The 23,374-nt window shown below is 35.0% G+C and overlaps 1 protein-coding gene across 1 annotated transcript; it reads left to right on the top strand.

Annotated features, from left to right (window-relative positions):
- Nucleotides 1–20,217: 20,217 nt before the first annotated feature.
- On the top strand, nt 20,218–22,926 carry LOC108595359 (protein krueppel). Its single transcript, XM_017980583.1, has 2 exons — nt 20,218–20,368; nt 21,240–22,926. The coding sequence occupies exons 1-2, from the start codon at nt 20,332–20,334 to the stop codon at nt 22,784–22,786; spliced, it is 1,584 nt and encodes a 527-aa protein (XP_017836072.1). The 5' UTR covers nt 20,218–20,331; the 3' UTR covers nt 22,787–22,926.
- The last annotated feature ends 448 nt before the right edge of the window (nt 22,927–23,374 follow it).

Here is a 23,374-nt window from a genome sequence, read left to right as displayed (position 1 = left end):
TCTGCAGTTGATTGCATTTGGGCTTTTTACGATTTCGATGACACTTAGCGTTGCCTAATATCCTTTTTACTACGCACTGATTTTATTTCCGCAAAAACTATTCCCAAGCACACACACACACACACACACACATGTGTTGTGCGCATGTGTGTGCAACGATTTATCAAAAATAGTCGCAGCCTTGACACTTGTCAGCTGCATGTCAATCCTTTGCAGGTTGCGCATCCTGTGCGCAATGTGTGTGTGTGTGTCCTTTTTGTAATGTGAGAGCCTGCAAGTGAAAGTGTTTTCTTTCCCACAGACACACACAGACACAGACTCATTGCATGTAAGAAGTTGCAACAACATTTGCTGTCATGGGAAAGGATTTTTGACTGCATTACGTTGCAAAAATAAATATGGAATTTGAAAAAATTTATTGCATTCATTGCTGCATTTAATTAATCAACGATTAAGCACACTTGACCAGCTGCACTAATTTTTTATATATTTTTGTTGTTGTTGCATAAAATGCAAGTTGCTAGAGATTTGTTTAAAAAAAATAGAACAAATTTACTAAAATTTATTATTTTTAAATTTTTCGGAAATTTTTAAACATATTTTTAAAATTTTCATTAAATAAAATATTTAGAAAATAAGTTGATAAATTATAAAATAGAATAAAAAAGTGTTTAATTTAAAACAAATTCTACATAAAAAGCATAAGATTTTTATGTTGAAAGAAAAATATAAATAAATAAATACATATTAAATTTTTAAAAATTTCTAACTCTCTTTTAATTAATAAACATTAAAGCACGCTTGACCAGCTGTACTAATTTTGATATATATATTTTTTTACGCAAGTTGCTATGAGTTTTATTTGCATTAGAAAAATAGATAAAAAAATAAAAGAAATTTCGTCAAATTTATTATTTAAAATTTTTTTAATTTTAACTAACATTTTTAATTTAAAAAAAACCAGTTGATATATTATAAAATAAAATGAAAATATGTTTTTTTATGTTGATAGAAGAAGGGCTTGCTGCAAAAATAAATATAAAATTTGTTGCTAGAGATTTATCAGTTTTAATTGAATAAGAAAAACTATTTCTACTACAAATTGAAGAAATGTAGTCTAATTTATTCTTTTTAAATTTAGCAATTAAATAAAATATTAACAGAAAAAACAAGTTTATGAATTATAAAATAAAATAAAAAGTTGTTGAATTGAAAACTATGTTTACAAAAAAAAAAACAAAAATATTTTTTATGTTTATGCTGCAAAAATAAATATGAAATTTTTTACAAATTTCTAGTTGCATTTAATTAATCAACATTTTAGCACGCTTGACCAACTGCACTAATTTTTATATATATACATATTTTTTATGCAAGTTGATCTGTGTAGCATGTGGGAGCGTTGCTTTGAACACCCCGCTGCGTTCCGTCCGGTTGCTTCCATAGAAAATGCATCATGAGACGCTCATTACATTGCACAATGGTCAGAGCCCATAGACAAAAGGGCTGAGGGCTGAGACATTGAACCCCCGTTGGCCGGCTCATCATTAATAATGTGAAACATGTTGCGAAATTTTAGAGCACACTTAAACCTCTTCTTTACTTTTTTTTCCTTTTTTTTGCCGACAATCTGGCCAACAGACAAAAGCAAGACAATAGCGTCTACTACTTTTCTCTTGCAATGTCCAGCACACAAAATGGCTTCGTATTAGTTTGCGCTGCTGCTGATTTTCCTACTGCGGTTGCGTCTTTAGAGCAGCAGCAGCTGCTGATTGAGTTGGCAATGTCAACTAGGCATAGGAGCTCTATAAACAATGACAACCACAGGTTGACGCTGCAGCTTATCTGCATCTTCTTCCTATTTCATGTGTATGGGAAATGCCATCGGATACTTTTTACTCCAGGATTGAACAGGTCCTGCATATCGATTGCTCTTTGCATTTGTTTTGCGGGCGCTAAAATGTCAAATTGATGCTTGTCTTGATTGAGCTGCAGGCCTATTGATTGAAAGATCTGGATCAGGTGCTGCCCTTTACTATATACAGTAGTCATTGCTCCTATTATTGTCAGCTTGAGTTACACTGCTTATCAGTTCGTATGATTTTTATTAATTGCTGTAGCCAAATTCTTAGTAATCCATTTGTTAAACACTTCCCACGTTACTTTGCAGTTTCGAAAATTGCAAATTGAGCAGCTATAGAAGTCAATGAAGTGAAAGAGTCTAAATATTAAATGTCAAGCAGACAAGATCAAACATGTTGTACACAGATAAGAAGTCAAAGTGAAGCGTTACTAGGCTAAGCTTAAGCCCTTTTAGTCTCTTTCCAGACAAGCGAGCGCAGCAGTTAGAATAGTAAATATTAATCATCTATAATATTTATTTAATTTAATTGTAACTTAGAATTAATTCTATAGTACAATGATGTAGGCAGAGCAGCTGAGGCCTTCAGATTTTCATCTATAATAATTTTAAGTAATTGATCTATAAAGATTTCATAGCTTACATCTTAAGAGTTTTATTCTCACTGAGAAATTCTTAGCCAAGCTGCAGAGCAAAAAATAATTTGGCTCTTTGCTTAATTCCTTCGCTCTCTCTCTCTCTGCCTATCTCTCTCTATATCTCTATATATCTCTATATCTTTCTATCTCTCTCTCTCCCTCTCTCTCTATGTCTATCTCTATATCTCTCTCTGTCTCTCCCTATATCTCTCTCTCTCTCTCTATCTCACTGTCTATCTCTCTCTATACTTCTCTCTATATATCTCACTCTATATCTCTCTTTATATCTCTCTCGATATCTCACTATCTCTCTCTCTCTCTCTTTAAGCGATTCGCGCACTTTACACTTTACTTTGCTTTTCAATCTTTGCAAAATAAAAAATACAATACTTGCTCTCTCTCTCTCACTCTCTCTCTCTCTCTCTCTCTTTAAATTGCATTTATATAGCTTATAAGAATTAAACACTTACTTACTTTTAAACACATTAATTTACATTAATTTTTCGCGCTTTGTTTTGCTTTGCGCGTCAATAATAAAACTAACTCTTCTTCTTGCCTTTAGACAACTTAACGCAGCTTGAGCGTGGGAGTGAGAGCTGGAGTGAGAGCGCGAGTTCAAAATGACTTTTGACTCGTTACTCTGCTCAGGCTGTGTAAAGTTATCGGACTGTGTTATCAATGTTCGATTAACTTTTAATTTGAATTGCTTCATGAAAAGTCAATTACTTACCCTTTTTGAATGAAGTAAACAAATGCGATAATGCAATAATTAAAATTACTCAACAATAACAATGAATCAATGCAAATATATGCACGGTCTGGCATTTATTTTGACAAGAGTCATGTGCACTCAGCTGTGATAAGGTGAAAGCAAATGCATTTCCGGCTGATAAGCGAGGAAAGTCGAAAGAAATTAAGGTAGGGCTGTCTAAAAAAAATGCATTCCATAGATAGGACTAAGCACAAATTAACATGTTGCTGAACTTGGCCGCTTTAGCAAAACTATATAGATATAGTAAGTAGTCTATAGATATTTTTTGGCTTATCAATGACAGTGGACAATGCTGGCAAAGCTAATTAAATACACTGTAACAAAATATAGCTTTAAAATAGCTAGCATGTCATATCTTAAAGACATAAAATGTAATCAAATTAAACTGAACTAAATTAAAATAAAAATCAAATTATTTATGCATGCTATGGCGCATTCAAATGCATACTTTCGAAAAATTTCTAAGAAAAGGCGCTGCGCCTGCGTAAATATAAGAAAAAAAAAAATACTAGTGTGTAAAAGAGAAAATAGCGCAAATCTCTTGAGCGTTTTTGCGCATAATGAAAATTAAAAATAAATACAAAAATACTACAAAGTCTTTATAATTTATTATTTTTATTATATATTAAATTTATACATGAATTATTTATAAATTTTTTGAGATTATTCAAAATAATTAAATAATAATAAAATACTAAAATGCTTTTTAAATAATTAATACAAAATATTTTAGCGTTCGTTGCGCATAATTTAAATTAATAATCAATAATAAAATAGTAAAAGTATTAATAGCTAAATAATTGGATTTTTGTTTACAATTTATTTTCAAATATTTCTAATATATAATAAAATACTAAATGCTGCTATAAATAATAATCATTTCTTTTAAGCGTTCATTGCGCCAATTAAAATTTAATAAACTTAAATTGGTTCAATTTATTTTGCAGCGCCTTTTTCTTTGAGTGTAGTATTTGCTGTAGCTTTAGTTATTGATAGTGTGTGTGGGAAGGTGCACAGCTTTTGGGGTTGTGGCTACTACTTTGGACACCCATACATATATACAACTGTCTATTAGTTAACGATAAGTGAACTTATTTGTGTTGACTTTGGGCATTGAAAATAGCGCTAATACACAAATACAAATAAACGCAGCAAGTGAAGTGTTTGCTCGGGCTCTGAGAGCTCATTAGAGAGCTCGATCCATTGTGTGAGAGCCGTAGCAAATCTGTTTGGCTAGGCGACCCAAAAAATCAAAGAAGCGTACACAAGGCAAAGGATGTGCAATCTTGCGCAAAAGGATAATAAACATATGAAGTATGTGGAGCTGACCTGCTGACCAAACTGTGAGAATTATGCGAAGCATGCAAAATGCGGCGCATCCTTCTTTGGATACAAATCCCACATATGCCTCAATGAGTTTACAATTTTCTGAGCGCTGAGCAATTAAATTGTTGTTGAGCTCGTAACCTGACACTTGGGTAACTAGGCACATAAATCAGTCGTTGCTTTCTGATAAAAGTGAAACCATTTCCGGTAAATAACGCAGCGTGCAGTCGACTTTCGATTTTTTTTTCAAGCATTTTTGCTCTTAAATTTTACAACAATAGTAAAACGCGTTAACGCCCCAAACCGCATTCAAATTTCAACTTCCGTATGGCTGCTGCAGGTTCGATTACGATTTCGATTTCATATCAATTTGATAGCCGACGCACCAGGTAACGCTCAGCGCTACTCAAATTGCAAAATGGGCGTGTTCACAATTTTTGATTTTGCGGTGCGCCGAACTTAAGTGAAAGTACTGCTTATAGCTCTCTCTATGCTGCAGTACCCGCATTAGCTAGTTACCTCACTATATTTACGACTAACTGGCACATCCGGCTGCGACAATTCCAACTCCCCTTAAGCCCAAAGTATTGTACACTTAAACTCAGTTCGCTCTCAGTTCTGATGATGCTGCACTTTCTGTTTTGTAACTAAATATATCCGCATATTGTTAATCAATTTTTATGTGCTCCGAACCCCCCACTACACTCGCAACTAAGTGGCTTCTAATTTATGCGCACATGGAGGCGTAACAATTGCCCAGAGTCCAAACAAATGTCCCTGCGCTTGTATTCAAATTTACATTTGCCTTGTTTACTCTATTGTTTAGGCAAATTTCTCTGCTAATTGTTATACATGCATTTTTTGTAGGTTTTGCAGCTTGGGCTGTTGTCATGGTGGCGGGAGCAGCCTTTGGCTCTTTGGTGTGATATGCGGGCTTTGGATCAGCCATCAATGCGATATTAATGAACCAATGCCGAAGCAACAATGGAGACGCACTTTAAGCACTGGAAATAACAGTAAAATAAATTGCTGCTTTAAATTTAATAATCCATTTAAAACTGTTAGGAAGTGTATAAAATTTAAAAAGAGTATAAGAAAAATGTAAGTACGATGCAATTAGCTTTAAAAAATTAACTATAGCTTGGCTTATGTGTTAAATTTGTAGAACATATTTAAAAAAATTGTTTAAAATCGTTATTTCGATTAAATTAAACAAAATAAAATAAAAGCGACATGTCCTGGGCTTAGGAGCACCTACATACCAAATTTGGTTGGTCTAGCTCTTATAGCTTCTGAGAAACAGTCGCTCACACATGCAGACGGACGTGGCTATACCGACACAGTTTGTCTTGCTGATCAAGAATATATATACTTTATGGGGTCTGCCACGCCTCCTTCTCCCTGTTACTGAGATTTGCACAACATGACAAAAAAGTCAAAGTCTATAATTATTAAAATAATCTATAAGTAAGAGGAACTAGTATTAGAAACACTGAACAAATTGGGCAAAAACCATAGGGTGACCAAATACTGGGATCCCGGGCCACGCCGGAATACAAGGGAACAAAGTCGCTGACTATCGAGCCAGGAAAGGGAGAAGGCTCAGCTTTCTGGGCACCACTGTTTTGAGAGGTAACATAAGCTAAATTGAAAGGTGAAAAATAAGTTAGATTCAAAATTTTCGTCCAGACCTAAAGAAAGGTCGCAGAGTAGTGAAACTTATTCATGAGTAAAAAAGTACAAATTATAAATAAATCTAGATTTAAAGTTTAAGGCATTTCAATTATTATTCAATAGATTTAGCTTATAATAAGCTAATATGGCAACACTGCTGGGGACTGGAGACTTTTTTGTGAGCTCGGGCTAAGTTATGTTAATAGTAACATAACTCTATAAATTCAGCGAGAGAGCGAGAACTAGTGGAAAAAAAAGCAAATCAAGAGACTGACTGTCTGAATTTAAGTAAAAAAAAATTGCTTAGGATAATCACAGTTTTCCTAACGAGACATTATGGACTAGACAAGGAACTTGAAATTCAGCCACCAGTGGGAGACACAATAGATCTTTTAGTTCTCAGCGCATATTTACTCCAATTAATACTAACTAAGTAACTAGCTAGTTAAAAACGAAGTTCGAATTAGTCTTTAAATTAAACTGCTTTATTTTTGCTTATATTATTCTTTGGCTTAGCTTCTTATTTAACTCTCAGTATATAATTTAAATTTAAATTTGTAAATCAGATATAAAATTAAGAAATAAACTATAAGTAAGCAGCTAACTAATAATTAAAAAAGAAGTGCAAATTAGTCTTTGAATTAAACTGCTTCATATTTTTTCCTTTTTTAAATCCTTTGCCTTAGCTACTGCTCATTTAGCTCTCAGTATGTAATTACTCGCTTCGCCTTAGTTTAGACGCGTTAAAGTAGCTCTAATAACAACTTAAGTGGTCACCCAAAATGAGTTGAGAACTGTCACGCACACTTGACTTGAATCCTTGCGGAGGAGAGGGAGCGAGCAAAGGATATTGCACAACGACTTGAAACAAAGCAGTCGCCGGCCAACTGTGTAAACAAAAGTGCAGCGAAAAAAACAAAAAGGACAACGTGGCAAGGACAATGGCTGCGACAAGTGGCGCGACACGCTGACGCAGGAAGTTAGTTTGGGCGCTTTGGCGTCCGATTTGGAGTCGCTGCTTGCACTAGAAACCGAAAACCCAATTTCAAAAGGACGAAACTCGGTAACCGAAGTGCTGTTTGTTTTTTTTTTTTATATGTATATGCAAGCAGGATGCTGATTGAAGTGGAGCGCGTGTAACCGCATGCGGAAGTGTCCTTGTCGCCAGGACAACAGACAACAGCCCAGCAGCCAAGATTTTTCTCTTTTTTCTTCTGTGTGCGCTAGTTTGCCAATTTTTTTCGTCACGTCGATAATCGCAGTCGGGTGTGTTGCTAAGCATTTGGACCCACTGTGCACACACGTTGCCATGCAACAAATTGAGTTGTCACCTTGCGGCATTAACATAAAATATCGATTCGTCCTGCATTCTTACGTGATATTATAACAAATTAACAGAGCGCGCACATATGTGAGCATGATTATCCTTTTTTTTGCTCTCAGCTTTGATGCCAAGCCGCCAAATGCCAGCGGCAGCTCTTTGCTGCTTTTGTTGCTTGCATAATTTGGAGTGACAAGTTGCCAGTTTTGGAACATCAAATGCAAAAGGCGTTAGTTGCTGTCCTTAGATGTGCCGTAATCCTGTTGCCAGCAGCTCAAGCACGCAAACAGTTTTATTGAGATAAACTGAGCCGCGTTAGCCAAAGAAATTGAAAGTGAGCGACGAAAAAAATATTTTTAAATAAATTTTAAAGTTGAGTCTGTAGTCTGAGTCTGTTTCCATTATTGATTATTGATCAAGTTAATGTAAAAAATAAATTCAACTAAATAACAATCAAAGCTTTAATGCTAAATAAATAATATAAAATGTTTCTGGATGTCCATAAAAGAATTTTTACATTAATTAAGCAGCGTTAGCCAAAGAAATTGAAAGTGAGCGAACGCAGTTTAAACGTTAAAAAATATTTTTAAATATAAAATTGCAAATTTTAAATTGTAAGAGTATTTGTATGTGTCTGTACCCTGTTTCTATTGATTGTAGAATATACTTGTAGATATGTAAAAAATAAATCTATTTGAATCTGAATAGAAAGCCGCTTTAGTCAAATAAATTGAATGTGAGCGACGCAGTTAAAGCCACGAAAAATATTTTTAAATAAATTTAAAGAGTCGCTGATGCGGGTTTTGAAAAAGTTTATTCCTGTTTCCATTAACTATAAAATACACTTGATCAAGGCAATGTAAAAAATAAAACTAACTAAATAACAATCAAAGCTTTAATGGTAAAGTAAGATTTTAGAGAATTTTTACATTAATTAAGCAACGTTAGCCAAACAAATTAAGAGTGAAGCCTTGAAAAATATTTTAAATAAATTCTAAGGCATTCCATTTTCCATTGATTGTAAAATACACTTGTAGGACTTGATCAAGACTATGTAAAAAATAAAGCTAACTAAACAATAATCACAGCTTTAATGCTAAAGAAATAATATAAAATGTTTCTAGATGTCCAAGATTTGTTCAACTAAAAAATAGTTTTTACATTAATTAAGCAGCGTGAGCCAAATAAATTGAAAGTGAAGCGAAGAAGTTTATGCCTGTTTCCATTGACTATAAAATACCCTTGATCAAGTTAGTGTAAAAAATAAAAATAACTAAATAATAATCGAAGCTTTAATGGTATAATAATATAAAATAATTTCTATCTAATATAAAATGTTTCTGGATGTCCAAGATTTGTTCAAAAGAATTTAACATTAATTAGGCAACGTTAATCAAACAAATTGAAAGTGAAGCGACGCAGTTTAAGTCTTGAAAATATTTTATATATATTTTTAAATCAAAGAGTCGCTGAAGCGTTTAGGCTGTTTCCATTGACTGTAAAATTCACTTATAATTATTATGTAAAAAGAAAAATCTAACTAAAAAACAAGCAAAGCTTTAATGCTTAAGGAATAAAGTAAAATTGTTCGGGAAGTCCAAGATTTGTTCAACTAAAATGTAATTTAATTACTTATATATACATATATTTTATATATTTTTCTTAAGCTTTTCATCAATGTTTTTTATACTTAATATTTTAAATATATTTTATATATATGCTACATTCAGCGCCTATCAATCAAAGCTTTAACGTTTAAGCATGTCAAGTTGTGTTAATTGTACATTAATTTAATATATAATTTATATAGAAATTTTTCTTAAGCTGCTATATTTTTTATACCAAATATTTGTCATATATGCGCTTTGTGCTTTCCCATCAGCTGCCGGCTACAGGCAATGAGTTGATCAAAAAAGTAAAAATAAAAGGACATTCTCTAAATGCGCCTTTCATTAGCACACAAGTTGTATAACACGGCATGACGAGAATATTTGACAAAGTATTACACAAAGTAAAAAAAATTTATTCTTTTTTTTTGGTGTTTTTCAAAAAAACTTTAGGCATTGAAAATTCTTGAACTGCAGTTTGTTGTGCTACAAGTAGAAGAAATAATCTGCAATGTGAAGAGCCTTGAAGAGCGAGAGCGAAAGAGAGCGAAATTATGATTAATGAATCCTGACAGTTGTAAAGTTGGCCAGCACTGAGTAGTGTCCTGGCCAGAGTTTTTAATGGTCTGCGCCGCAGCAAACAAAAGTCAAAAGGCCATTGACAAAAAAAAAAAGTAAAATATATAAAAAGCAAAGTCTGCGACTCGCTCTTGACTTTTTTGTTAGCTGTTTTTTGTTTTGAGTTCATAAATCATTACTTTGATTAAAGAGCGAACACACACACACACATACACACTTGTGAATTGCGTAGGTGTCGCTGTATTTGATTAATTGCTGGCCCAAAGGATTGGCCGTTAAAAATTGCAATTCGGCGCGCTTGTTGACAAGTTATGCTTGCGAATTTCGTCCTGTGTGGTCGGCCTGCCTACCCTCAATGCTTGACTGCTGCTTGTCAACTGCTGCTGCTGCTGTCAATTGTCCTGCTGGCTGTCAACGGCCAATCAATGCAATTTACAGCTTCATTTTTGCAAATTTACACGCGCAAATTGACAGAAGCAAACCCCAGTGTTGACAGCTAGCCTAAAAAAGAAAAAGGACATGCCAGACATGTCCTTCAAAAGTTGCCACTACCAAAAGCTGCTCAAGCGTATGCAATGTGATACTTTTTTCTTTAGTTTTTTTTTACTATTTCTAGGACTTCAGCTTGTGCTAATTGCCAAACAATTGCGCCTGATTATCCTGTCAGGCGCGTCAAGCGCTCTTTTGCGGTTTCCTCGCTCGCCTTTGTTTAATTGGATTGTCGACATGTGAGTGACATCAGCAAACGTCAACAGCTTTTGCACCTTGCCAACAAAAAAACGTCGCGCGTTTTCTATTCACTCCAAAAAAAAAACAAAAACAAAGTGCGTCTGACCATGAACGGCCATGACTGCGACTTTATCAGCTTTAAAACCCGATTTCACAATTTTTTTTCTATTGCTAAAAAGCACATTAAACATAATTGCGTACATAATGTTGATTATCAACAATTTAAAATTTATATGCGCCAACAGTAAACACGAGAATTTATTATTCATTTTTACCTCTGACTGCAATTCTTAGACAAGAATTTATTTTTAAATATTTTCATTAATTAACGCATAAACAAAGCATAAAGTGATTAAAGTCTTTGGAACGATTTTAATATTTTAATTGAATTATAATACTTTACTACCTTAAATAAGTAGTATGTATTTCAAAAATAATATTATATAATAAATTTAAATTAGGAATTTTCAAAATATTATTGCTAACATTTTAAAGAAATTTTTAAAAATTTCATAAACATTTCTTAGCATTTTGTAAATATTTTTTAATATTTTATTTTTAAGAATATTATTGCAAATATTATAGAAATTTTTTAAAATCTCATAGAAATTTCAGAAAATTTCGCATACGTTTAAATTAATCAAAGAAATAATATGCATATGAATTAAGCTACTTTAAATACGTAGTATTTATAATAAATTTATAGTAGGATTTAAAATATTTAAAAATATTATGGCTAACATTTTATAGCGATTTCTAAAAATTTCGCAATTATTATTTAAAATTTTTAAAAATAGTATTGCTAACATTTTATAGAAATTTTTTTAAATTTTTTAGAAATATAATATGCATATGTAATGATCTACTTTAAATACTTAGTATTTAAAAAATAATATAATAAATTCTAATCATTGCTAATATTTAGAGCAATTGGCTAAAATTTTTTAAAGTTTATTGCTAACCTTTTTCTAGAAATTTTAAAAAATTTCATAGAAATTGAGCTACTTTAAATACTTAGTATTTAAAAAATAGTTTAATAGGCTTAAATAATTTTAATTATTTACAATTTTAAAAATATTATTGCTAACATTTTATAGTAATTTCTAAAAATTTCATAGAAATTTCTTAAATTTTTGCATTATTTATTTTAAAATTTTAAAAATATTATTGCGGACATTTTTTAACAATTTCTAAAAATTTCGCAATTAATAGTTAAAATTTTAAAATTATTATTGCTAACATTTCATAGAAATTTCTTAAAATTTCGCATAATTAATTAAAAATATAATATGCATTTGAATTAAGCTACTTTAAATACTTAGTATTTAATAAAAAATGTATTTGAAAATAATTTATATGACAAAAAATATGTAATAAATTTAAATTATTATAGCAATGTGCAAAAATTTCATAGAAAATTCTTAAAATTTCACATACGTCTGAGATGTGAGATGCTGTGAGTTAATCTCAGGGCCTACGTGACTGCTGCTGTTGCCAACTGTCTGCTGCCCCCATTGACTGCCCCCTCAGCAGCGTCGCAGTCGCAGCTTGCAGTCGCCACTGGCGTCGACTCGACTCTTTGACACCCGAAAGGAGACGCTTGGCGCATGTTTGCTAAAAAAGTCGAAACCTATTTGGGCAATTGATAAGAAACTCGTTGAGTAAATGCGGCCCGGGTGCATTGGACGACCCCTAGATAACGCTTGAGAAATCCTTGATCTTGACTGCGTTCGCCAAAAAATTCAAAAATTTCAACTGGCTGTGACTTTAGCTTGCGACCTTTTCTATATTTTTGTAGCAAGCAACGCATTCAAATTTGAGATGCAAGCTAAAAACGGCGCTGATAAGGCAAAGTAAAAGTTTTGCAAAATGAAATTGCGACTGATAAGAATTGGAATGAGCCAAAATATGCGAGAGTTGCCTAATTACACAATGGGGAGACATTTGCAGCAACGAGCGCTGATAAACTTGAGCTTGAGCTTGGGGGTGTGGCTGCCACAAAGTGTGGAGCACGCGTTGAGCCGCTTAGCCAGGCCAGCAGCTGCTTGCCACACCAAGTGCCACAAATTAGCTGCAACGTTTAGCCGCTTACTGCATTGCTCTCCCACACACAAACACTTCAATTACTTCATAACATAACAACAATAAAATATAAAAAATGAAAACCTTTGGCTGTCAGTTTGAGCCCTAAGCCTGCGATCGACAGGAAGTTGCAGGACAAATTGCATAAATCCCCAAGACGCACAAAAGCAGCAGCAGCAACAGTTAGCCAAACGGCCAGGGCGAGTGCCTTTTGTTATTGCCAAAATATAAAGCAGACGTAAAAAAGATATAAAAATCGTTTGTTTGAGCAAATGCCTGCAAAGGCTAAAACGGAAGTGATCTACAGCAATCAATAGCCATAGAGTTTGGCAGCAGCTATTGCTGCAGCTTGAGTGGGCAGCAAATTCGATAGGCTATGGCTAAATATCAGTATCTGATTCATGTCTAGCAGTTAACTCAATCTATGAATTCATAGTAATGCTGCTTTATTTATTGTTAAACGGCTGAGTTAACGCAGCTAAAATTACTACCAAGCTAAGTAATAAGTTATAAAGTATAAATAAAAACAAAAATATATATATAAAAAATTATTTACTTACCTTTTTGTAGTAGTTAGTTACAGTTGTCAGCAGCAAAGTTTACTAGAATTAAAAGAAAAGAGTTACATAATTATTTTTAATTTATTTATACAAACTATTATACTCTTCTACTATTCGTAATATTATTATACATATGTAGGTAGAAACAGCAATAGCTATTATACTATATTAATATTACTATTATTTGAGGTTGAAGCTGAAAATTGTACAAATTCCATCATTAAAATTTACTAGAATTAAAAAAAGAGATGCATAAATATTTTTAATTTATTTATACTAACTATTATTTAGGTAGAAATAGTAATAGCTATTATACTTTATTAATGTTACTATTATTCGAGGTAGAAGCTGCTATAAAAATTGTTTTTTTTTATGTATTTATTTATGGGATAATATGGGTTCTTACATTTTTGGCTACCACTCTTTGGGTGGCCTAAATGGAAGGTCAAGTGGGTATGAAAATTGAGTAATTTTTGTAAACAATTATTTTTAATTTTTCTATACTAAATAAATTATAATATAAAATTATACTATAAATTTATTTATTTATATAACTGTATTTAGTTATATACTATAAATAAATTCCCACTGTCTATAAAATATTCAAAAAAGCTCAACACGACTCAATTATTATAGAATTTCAAATGAAACTTAAAAACTGCTTCAAGTTGGTTTCAATGCAAATTTCTCAAGGGTTATATTTCAAGAACTTTTAAATTATATTTTAAAATGTAGTTTTATACTATATATTATACTCTTCTACTATTCATAATATTATTATATGTAATTAGAAGTAGCTCTGACCATTATTGCTATTTGTATTACTTGAATTAGCAGCTGCTTTGAAAATGCCAGCAACAAAGTTTACTAAAATTAATAAAAGAGATGCATAATTATTTTTAATTTCTTTAACATACTATTCTACCTATGACTATTATTTGAGTTAGCAGCTTCTATGCATATTGTATACTTAAATAATTTGTGCATAATTTTTTGTAAACAATCTAAGCCCAGCAATTGACAACATCTCATTCTACCTCAGGCTTAAACTTGAGTACTTTGAGTATTTCCCAATCCTCGTGAGTGGGAAACGCGGCACACGCGTCCACTTCCTAGTTGGACTAAGTTTAATCCAGAGATTAGAGCGTGGACAATGTACAATGGACATGAATGGCTTGAATGGCATTGCGCCACACTGTACAGTGATCACACGCTAATCGCTGCTTAATCGCGCGCTTTAAGTTAACTATAATCCGCAGTGATCCATTGGGTGTATGGAAATTTTACCTGCGAGTGCCAACTGTTTGGCTATTGACTTAATCCGAGGCTTTAACTTTTTGTGCGCTACAATAAAAGTTAAAAGATGTTACAGTTTTTTTCTATAGTTTGGTTACCTCTTTAAGCTGCAGAACAGCTGCTGCTGCTGGGGTGGGATTAGTTAAAAAGAGCGAGAGCAGGCCAAACAGGATTAAATATTTTTATTTGATATGCGCTGCATTTTTTTGTTGTGCTGCACTTTTTTTCAGCTAAATAGGCGAGCGTTAAGCACCGCGATTAGGAGCTTGATCCTCCAGGGGACGTGGGCGTAATATTGATGGATTTTCCTCTAAATCCGCTGGCTAATCTCCGGCTTAGCGTGCGACGCGCGCATTTTTTTTTTTTTTTTGCGACTACACATTTTTTTCGCTAGAAGGCAAAACTAGTGACGAAGTCGCGATCGATGTGTGCGCGAGGATCATAATTATGGAATTCCTAAACAAGCGTAAGCAAAGCAGCGCAGAGCTACGAACTACCTGACAGTCCGACAGCCCGGACGTTACCTCTTTGCAGCTCAGACGTGCAGGTAGCATAGACAGACCTTGAGACGCGCTCGCTGTGGCAATTAAGAAGTCAATTTTCGGCAAAAAAGACAAAAAGACACTGAGCTGAGCAAAAACAATGCAAAAAATGTGCAAAGCTGAACTAAATCCGGCTTAAGAATGACGCAGCATGCAAAGCATCATAAACAACAGGACCAAGCAGGACATGCAAATGTATGTGTGTGTGTTGATCGTAAATGCAGCAAATTCGCCGCAGTTTGAGCAGTTGAGAGCGCGAGTCCTTGACATTGCGTGGTTTGACTTTTTGGTGCGCCGTTTTTTACTTCCGTTTTTTAATGCAACAATTGCTGTTGGCCTGCCTGCGTTTTTTATGTGTCACACATTTTTTTATTTTGCGGCTTTAAGGTGACTGAACTGACAACTAAACTGAGCTGCTGCCAATTTGATTGAGTAAAGCAAAATTCTGTTCGCTTACAGCTGTTTGCAGTTCGCTAGAATTTTGCACTACGCATGTTTGTAATTAGAATTAGGCCAGGACCAGCCCACAAGGACATGCAGCTAATCCTGCGCCTAATCCTCGCGTAGGTGTGTTCTATTTACATGCATTAGCAGCCAAATTTTAATGAGTTATGACTGCACAAAAATACAAAAACAATTTACCAGGAAGCGTACGGCGCAAATTTTTCAATTTTTAGCGCTTTCCGGGAAGCAAAACTTTGCCATTAACATTAAGCTGGGCTGCTTAGCGGTTTGTCTTAAGCCTTATCCCAATAGGAACTTCCTTCTTCCAGTTGGCTTAATTAAATCACTCGGCTTAAGCCTGGCTTAAGCAACGCGCGCTCAGTTCATTCAGCCTCAACGCTCTATGGCCTGCCTCTCAACCCTTTGCACTTTGACATCGCAATGTCTTTGGCTTGTGCTCAGCATGCGACGCAATCAATTTGATATCAAATGTGTGATCTTAAACAGAGAACAACCCTCAGCAGCTTATGATCTTGACATCCTTTTTAGGGGCAACAAAAAAAAAAAGATGCTAGGGTGCTTAAAATAAAAAATTAAACATCAGCTGTTTGTAGTTTACGAAAAAATGCTTTAATTAATAAGAATAAAATGTTTGTAATTTTGAAAAAAGTTGGTTAACAAATAATAAATAATTAGTAAATAAAAAACATTAAAAATAAATGAAATAAAAGTATTTCAAAAATTCGAATTCAACTTTTATGAGAACTTTGAAAATAAATATATTTAGCCATAAATGTATTGAATATAAAATTAAAAAAAATATTTCTATTATTTATTTCTATTTATCTATGCTTAAAATAAAAAATCAAACATCAGCTGTTTGTAGTTTACGAAAAAATGCTTTAATAAATAAAAATAAAATTATTGTAGCTTCGAAAATTAATCAAAAGTTAGTTGCTGTAAGCGGCATAACAAAAAGTTTTAAAAAATATTAAAAATAAATAAAAATGAAAAAAAGTATTTCAGCAATTAAAATAAAAATTTAAGCATAAGCTGTTTGTAGTATACAAAAAAATGCTTTAATTAACAAAAATAAAATTATACTAATATCGAAAAAATATTTAAAAGTTAGTAATCGTAAGATTCGTTGCAATAGGTAAATAAAAATTATTTAAAATCAAATAAATAAAAGTATTTCAGCAATTAAAATAAGAATTTAAGCATAAGCTGTTTGTAGTATACGAAAAAAATGCTAAAATTAATAAAAATTTATTATTGTAATTTCCAAAAAATATGCAAAGGTTGCTTAATGTAAGCTGTGTAACAATAACTAAATAAAAAACATTTAAAATCAAACAAAATTCGACTTAAACTTTTATGAGCAGTTTGAAAATAAATACAGTGGCTCCATCGCATAATCGGACAAGCTTTTGTGGTATGTGTCGTTGTGTAAAATTAATAAAAAATGAACTATTTTTGCAAATATTTATATATTCGGTATTATAGTGTTAAAAAATTAAACATTTAACTCTAATTATTGAAATATGTAACAAAAACAAAAATAAGCCATCTATGTATTGAATATAAAATTTAAAAACAATTATTTCTATTATTTTACTACAAACTTGCTGGGAAATTTTATTTCTATGTTAGACTTTTTATCATCTAAATTTCTTGGAACTACTTAAGCTTAGCTAAACCAAAGATTATACAATATATGCGTATTATAGACTTAGTCTTGCTGCTTTGGGTAATTTGCTACAACTCTTTTGCATATGTAAATGCTTTAAGCCCGCGCCCCGCGGCTCTAAACTTTCCCCTAAGCGCTAAATCACGCTCATTAGGCTTTTGAGCAGTGAAAGGGGTTTCCAGTCTGAAATTCTTAAACAAACAACTTATGTCTAGAGCCTTATCCTTATCCATTCAGTAGCCAACAGTTCGTCGCGTGTGTGGCTTAAGCTGCCGGATTAGGCTGCCTAATCAGCTGATTTGTCTTAAGCGCCGACGTCGCCGTCGTCGCCGCCGTCTTCATTCAATTTTAGCTATCAACTTGTTTACAACATTATCATTATTAAATAAATCAATGCACCCCATGCTCGATCGAGTGTTACAAATAGCTAAAAAATTTGCGGGCACTCAAAGTCACAACCCCTATGCCTAACCCTAAAGCGTGTGGCAAGCCTTGCTTTTGCCTCACTTTCAGTTTCGATTATTTGCTCATGTTATTGTCTATGTTGACAGCCGCGCGTATTAGTAAAAAAAATTTGTGCGCACTACTTTTTTTATTTTCATTTTTTGGGTTGAAAAATTGGCATTTTTTGTTTGACTTGCACTAGCGATAGGGTTAGGCTGTAATTTGAAACTCGACCACAGCTGCAACTGCAACAAAGAGTTGTGCCTAAAAATGTTGTTTGAGTAACTAAAAGTTTCATATAAACAAAGTTTGTTGTCGTACAATAAAAATATTAAATTAAATTGCACTGTTTTGTGCTGTTTTAATGGACTTAACCTCTCAGCTGTTGATAACTAAAATATATTTAATTAAAATCTGAGCTCATTATAAAGTCCAGTTAATAATAGCATGATAAGCAAGCAAATTTTTGAGACTAAGATTAGCACAAGTCGCCAAAAAATATAGTCTAGTCTAACTAAGTCACGCACTAGTTACAGCAATTAGAAATAAATTGTGTAAGGTTAGTTTTTGACAAGTCATACGCACTATTACGCACTATATAGCATTTATATTATTATAAGCATAAAACTAAAGCAAACTTTCTCTTGACAACGTCAACTATTTGAACTGATAGTGGCACGAGTTTAGTCTTATCAGTTTACTGAGCTAAGCGGCTTAGTCAGTTTAAACTAAAGGTTTGAAACAAAAAGGGTCACGCCTTATCAAGTCTAGCCGCCTTCTAATTTCTAGATTTTTAAATGTATTCTGCGAATTTCTGCAATTTCTGCAAAAATGTTTGTTACAAAAACGCTGCGCGGGAAATGCAAAAATTTTACGTAACATTATGCAGAGCAAGCATAAAGAGACAGCAACGAAAAGGTAGAAAGTGTAGAAAGTAAATTACAAAAGGCTGAGCCATTGTAGTTTTCACTTTCGAAAAATTTCCACCAAAAATTAACAGCGCGCTGCTGCATGTCCTTGGCCTACCTACAATTATATATTTGCATGTTTTCAGCATAAGTTGTAGACATAGACCATAAAACCATTTAAAAGTCAAACCAGCAAAAGTTGAAAAAATTTATTTTCTTGCGTTACGCTTTAGTTAGCGCTGTTTGCTTTTTACCTGTGCGTGCATTTTTTAGCAAATGATTTTTTATGAGTTTGGTTTTTTAGACGTGTGCCAGCGCAATTAGTTGTTCATTAACTAAACTCAACAGGCTAAAATAAACTCACTCAAAGATTGCCCCCCTTTGCTTTTGTTTACTTCCTGTTTTAGGCTTAGAGCGCACGCTCCTGCAGCAGCAGCAGCAGGCTCAACCCTCTTGCTTTGACTTTTGCTGTTTTGCGCTCTCTTGCGCGCTTGCTTTCTCGCTCGCACGCACAAGGCGTGCGCTTGAACCCCAACACTGTCAAGTGTGTTGAGTTAAATTTGAGCTGAGTTGAGTTTTGCATGCAAAGGGGAAATTGTAACTGAGCGCGTGAGTTGAGTTCGGTTCATTCAAATGTAAGCGCAATTGCTTTAGTTTTAGTTTATGGCAGCAGCATAAAAAATGAGGTGCGCGCACTTCCGTTTTTTAAAGTGCTTGTTGTTTTTTAGTTTATGCTGGGCACATAAAAAACGCCCGCGCACTAGTCATAAAGCAATAAAAAGTGAGGTGCAATGGCAAAAAGTCAACTAGCTAAAAAAAAAGCAAAAGCAAAAAGTAGTAGGCTAACTCACTCGCACTCATTTGCATAGAACTGCGGCGCGCTAGGTAAAAAGTAAAGCAAAATAAGCGCTGAGTGCGCTTTGAGTTTTTTACAACACACACACACACACGCATTTACTTTTAAGCAGCAGCAGAAAGCAGAGCAAGCGTACCTGACTCGTTGCGCTTCGTTTTAGGGTTCGTTCGTTTCATTTCGTTTCGTTCTTGTTGCTTGCTCCCTTTTCTTTTTATGCTCGCTCTTGCTTGCGCGCGAGCGTGTGAGCGAGTGAGCAAACGTACGATTGAGCGCGTTTACAGCTTGTCTCTTTGTGTCTGTGTGTGCGTGTGTTTTAGTGAGAGGGTGAGCGCTGTTGAGCGCTACTTATAGTTAGCGCACGCGGCGAATTCGTATCATTCGTGTTTCGGCTCTGACAGTGAGAGGAGCACACACACTTTTATTTTCCGAACCAAACACACACACACATTATATTACACTCACTCACTCACACACGCAAATTTGTTGCATCAAAAAGGATTTTTTGTTGTTGTAGCTGTTGGATCGTCGCAAAGGATATGCTACTATAAAAACGTCTACATACTCGCGCTTCATATCATTACTCAGCGACAACTCGTCACAGTCACAACTCAACTCAACTCAACACACACTAAACAACAACAAAATATATAAATAAATACAATTTCGTGTCTTGTGCTAAAAACCCAAATACCTCAAACAACAACGCATTGCAAATAATTTAAACAATTTTTGCAATCACTACCTCATTTTGTAATCAAAAAAAAAAAAACAAAAACTGTGCTAAACAAATCAAAACACACACACACACACACATACATACACATACTACCTCAAAGTACAAAAAGTGCGCGTAACTTATAATTATAAATAAAAACTAAAAAACACACACAAAGTGTTACAACAAACACTGCTCAAATGAAAGTTTGTGTTCAATACTTAAAGTAAAGAAGAAAGTGCAACGAAGTTAGTCGCTTGTTAAGGACAATTAACGGTTAAACAGTTATGGCCATATCAATGCTGCAGGACGCACAAACACGAAGTAAGTAAAAGCAAAACAGTTAAGAATGAATAGTTAGCAGATTTATAAAAAATAAAAGTCTAAAATATGGCAGCAAATTTGTTGCAAGAAGAAAGAAATTAGCGCTGGCAATTGCAAAATATTTAAATAAACTCTTAGCTAATTTTTTATATGATAAAAACATAATTAAATATATTATTATAATTTCAAAATCACTTTGCGCTACTTGGCGCATTTAAAATATTTTAAAAAATAATTCTATGAAACATTTCGTATATTTTTTGAGTCCACTAATTTTTTACTTCGCATAAAAATATATTTAATATCTTATGCTGCATTTCAAATATATTTTGCACTACTTTGGTACATTTAAAATATTTTTAAAATATATAAAATATAAATATAAACATAATATAAAATATTTAAAATAAATTAACTCACTTTTAGCTTTGTTACAAATGCATTTAATTAATTTGCGGCACTTTTGCCTTACAACAAATATTAAAGCAATTCTTAAAGCTTGCTGCAAAAAGAAAAAAAATCAGACAAAGCTAAACAGCAATAACGACGTCTCAATGTGAGCGCCATTTTGCACACACGCACACACACACACACGCACAACAATTAAGTTTTGTTTACAAGTTGCGCTGCTTGTTGTTGTTGCTGCCGGCATTTAACTCGTTCCGCCCACCAAAACAAAGCGCAATGCAGAGAGCGCGTAAAGAAAAAGAGCGAGAGAGCGAGCGCGTGAGCTTACGCAAGAGCGTAGCACACACACACATATGGCGTAGCATATGTGTAAAAAGCTCTTAAGCAGCACGCGCTCTTAACTTTGTACTAAGCTTTAATTTACTGTTAACTAACTTGAGTTTATTTTTTTTGTTTTTTTAAGGCTTAGCAGCTGCTTTGGCTGGCATTAAACGCGAGGAAATGGTTGTGGAGCGCGCCATGTCGCTATCGCCGCCCATGTCAGCGAATACCTCAGCCAGCAGTCCCGCTGCAGCAGCCAATGGACACTCCATGTATCCAGCCATGGGCTTGCAACAAGCTGCAGCCGCCTCCGCGTTCGGCATGTTGTCGCCCACGCAGCTGCTGGCGGCGAATCGCCAAGCGGCTGCATTTATGGCGCAGCTGCCCATGAGCACGTTGGCCACAACGCTATTTCCACATAATCCTGCAGCGCTTTTCGGCGCTTGGGCAGCGCAGCATCAACAGCAGCAGCAGCAGCAGCAGCAGCAACAGTTGCCGCTGTCCGGCACGCATTTACACTCGCCGCCCGCCAGTCCGCACTCGCCTGTGGCCAGCGGCAAACATGCGCTAAGCTCACCCAACAGCACGCCACAGCATCATCATCAACATGGCCATCATATGGGCGGCTTGGGTGAGCCTGTGAAGAAAGCGCGCAAGCTTTCGGTTAAAAAGGAATTTCAAACTGAAATAAGCATGAGCGTTAGCGATTTGTATCACACACCAGGCGGTCCCATTTCACCACCTTCAAGCGGCAGCTCGCCCAACAGCTCAGCGCATGAGTCGGCGGCAGCAGCGGCGCCTGCGCCTGCCAGCAAGGACAGCTCACGCGACAAGAGCTTCACCTGCAAGATTTGCTCGCGCAGCTTTGGCTACAAGCACGTGCTCCAAAATCACGAGCGCACACACACCGGCGAAAAGCCCTTCGAGTGTCCCGAATGCCACAAGCGCTTCACCCGCGATCATCATCTGAAGACGCACATGCGTCTGCATACGGGCGAGAAGCCCTATCACTGCTCCCACTGCGATCGCCAGTTCGTGCAGGTGGCCAATCTGCGTCGCCATCTGCGCGTGCACACCGGCGAGCGTCCCTACACCTGTGAGATCTGCGACGGCAAGTTCAGCGACTCCAATCAGCTCAAGTCGCATATGCTGGTGCATAATGGCGAGAAGCCGTTCGAATGCGAGCGCTGCCACATGAAGTTCCGTCGTCGCCATCATCTGATGAATCACAAGTGCGGCATACAGTCGCCCCCAACGCCAGCGCTGTCGCCCGCCATGAGCGGCGACTATCCGCTGGCTGCTGCAGCTGCCGCTGCCGCCGCTCTAGAGTCCAACACCAACAAGTTTGCTGCCATGTGCGCCAGCTACGGCGGCTCCGAGGAGTCTGTCGACTTGGCCAAGAGCAGCCTGGATGAGGAAACACCACTCGATTTGTCTGAGGATGGCGCCAGCTCTGTCGATGGTCACTGCAGCAGCAGCGCAGCGCGTCGCAAGGCGCAGGACATACGTCGCGTGTTCCGCTTGCCGCCGCCACAAATTCTGCATGTGCCCATGCCCAACATGCCCGAGCAAACTGAGCCCGAGGATCTGAGCATGCATTCGCCACGCTCTGCTGAATCACACGATGACATTGATCTCGACGAGCTCGACGATGCTGCTGCGCTTTATCTACGCCAGCAGCAACACTAAATCTCTCTCTCTCTCCCTCTCTTTCGTTGTATATATAGCCGCTGTTCATCAGATGAGTTTAGTCGGTTACCAAATTTCACAAAATTGCAAATTTTGCGCTCACAGGAATTTATTGCTAAGTACAAGCCACTAAAAAAAATTACAAAAAATACTTATACTATAGTCATTTTTTTATAGCGCATTGCACATAAATCAAAACACAAAACAAAAAAAATCAAATCTCAATTGTACAAACAATTTATATCAACACACCCCCCCCCCAGCAAATATTGTGCCATTTATTTGTTTATAACTTTTAGTTTTAGCCTTAATTTGTTGTTTGCTTAATTGTATATAGCTGCCAAATATCGAGAATTGTAAATTATACAGCGCTTAGGCCAAAAAAGAGAAATAAACAATTTAAATTAATTTAGTTTTAACTTTTTAAGTTTAAGTCTCAATTGCTTCTGAAAGAAATTTACACACAATCAAAATTAATTTTAAGTTTCGTTTTGTTTGCTAAATAAATTATAAATTTAAATTAAATTAGTTGCCTAATAAACAAACCATTTATTTTTATTAAAATTGCCAAATGTTGAAAAAAATACA

The sequence above is a fragment of the Drosophila busckii genome, chromosome 2R (assembly GCF_011750605.1).
Source record: "Drosophila busckii strain San Diego stock center, stock number 13000-0081.31 chromosome 2R, ASM1175060v1, whole genome shotgun sequence".
Lineage (NCBI taxonomy): Eukaryota > Metazoa > Arthropoda > Insecta > Diptera > Drosophilidae > Drosophila > Drosophila busckii.
The sequence above is the reverse complement of the archived record's forward strand: the minus strand, read 5'-3'. Positions and strand labels throughout refer to the sequence as shown.

Excerpts from the sequence above, each read along its gene's own strand:
- LOC108595359 (XM_017980583.1), top strand. The coding sequence starts at position 20,332 with ATGGCCATATCAATGCTGCAGGACGCACAAACACGAA. Across the intron at positions 20,369-21,239 it reads GCAGGACGCACAAACACGAA|GCTTAGCAGCTGCTTTGGCT; the intron begins GTAAGTAAAAGC and ends TGTTTTTTTAAG.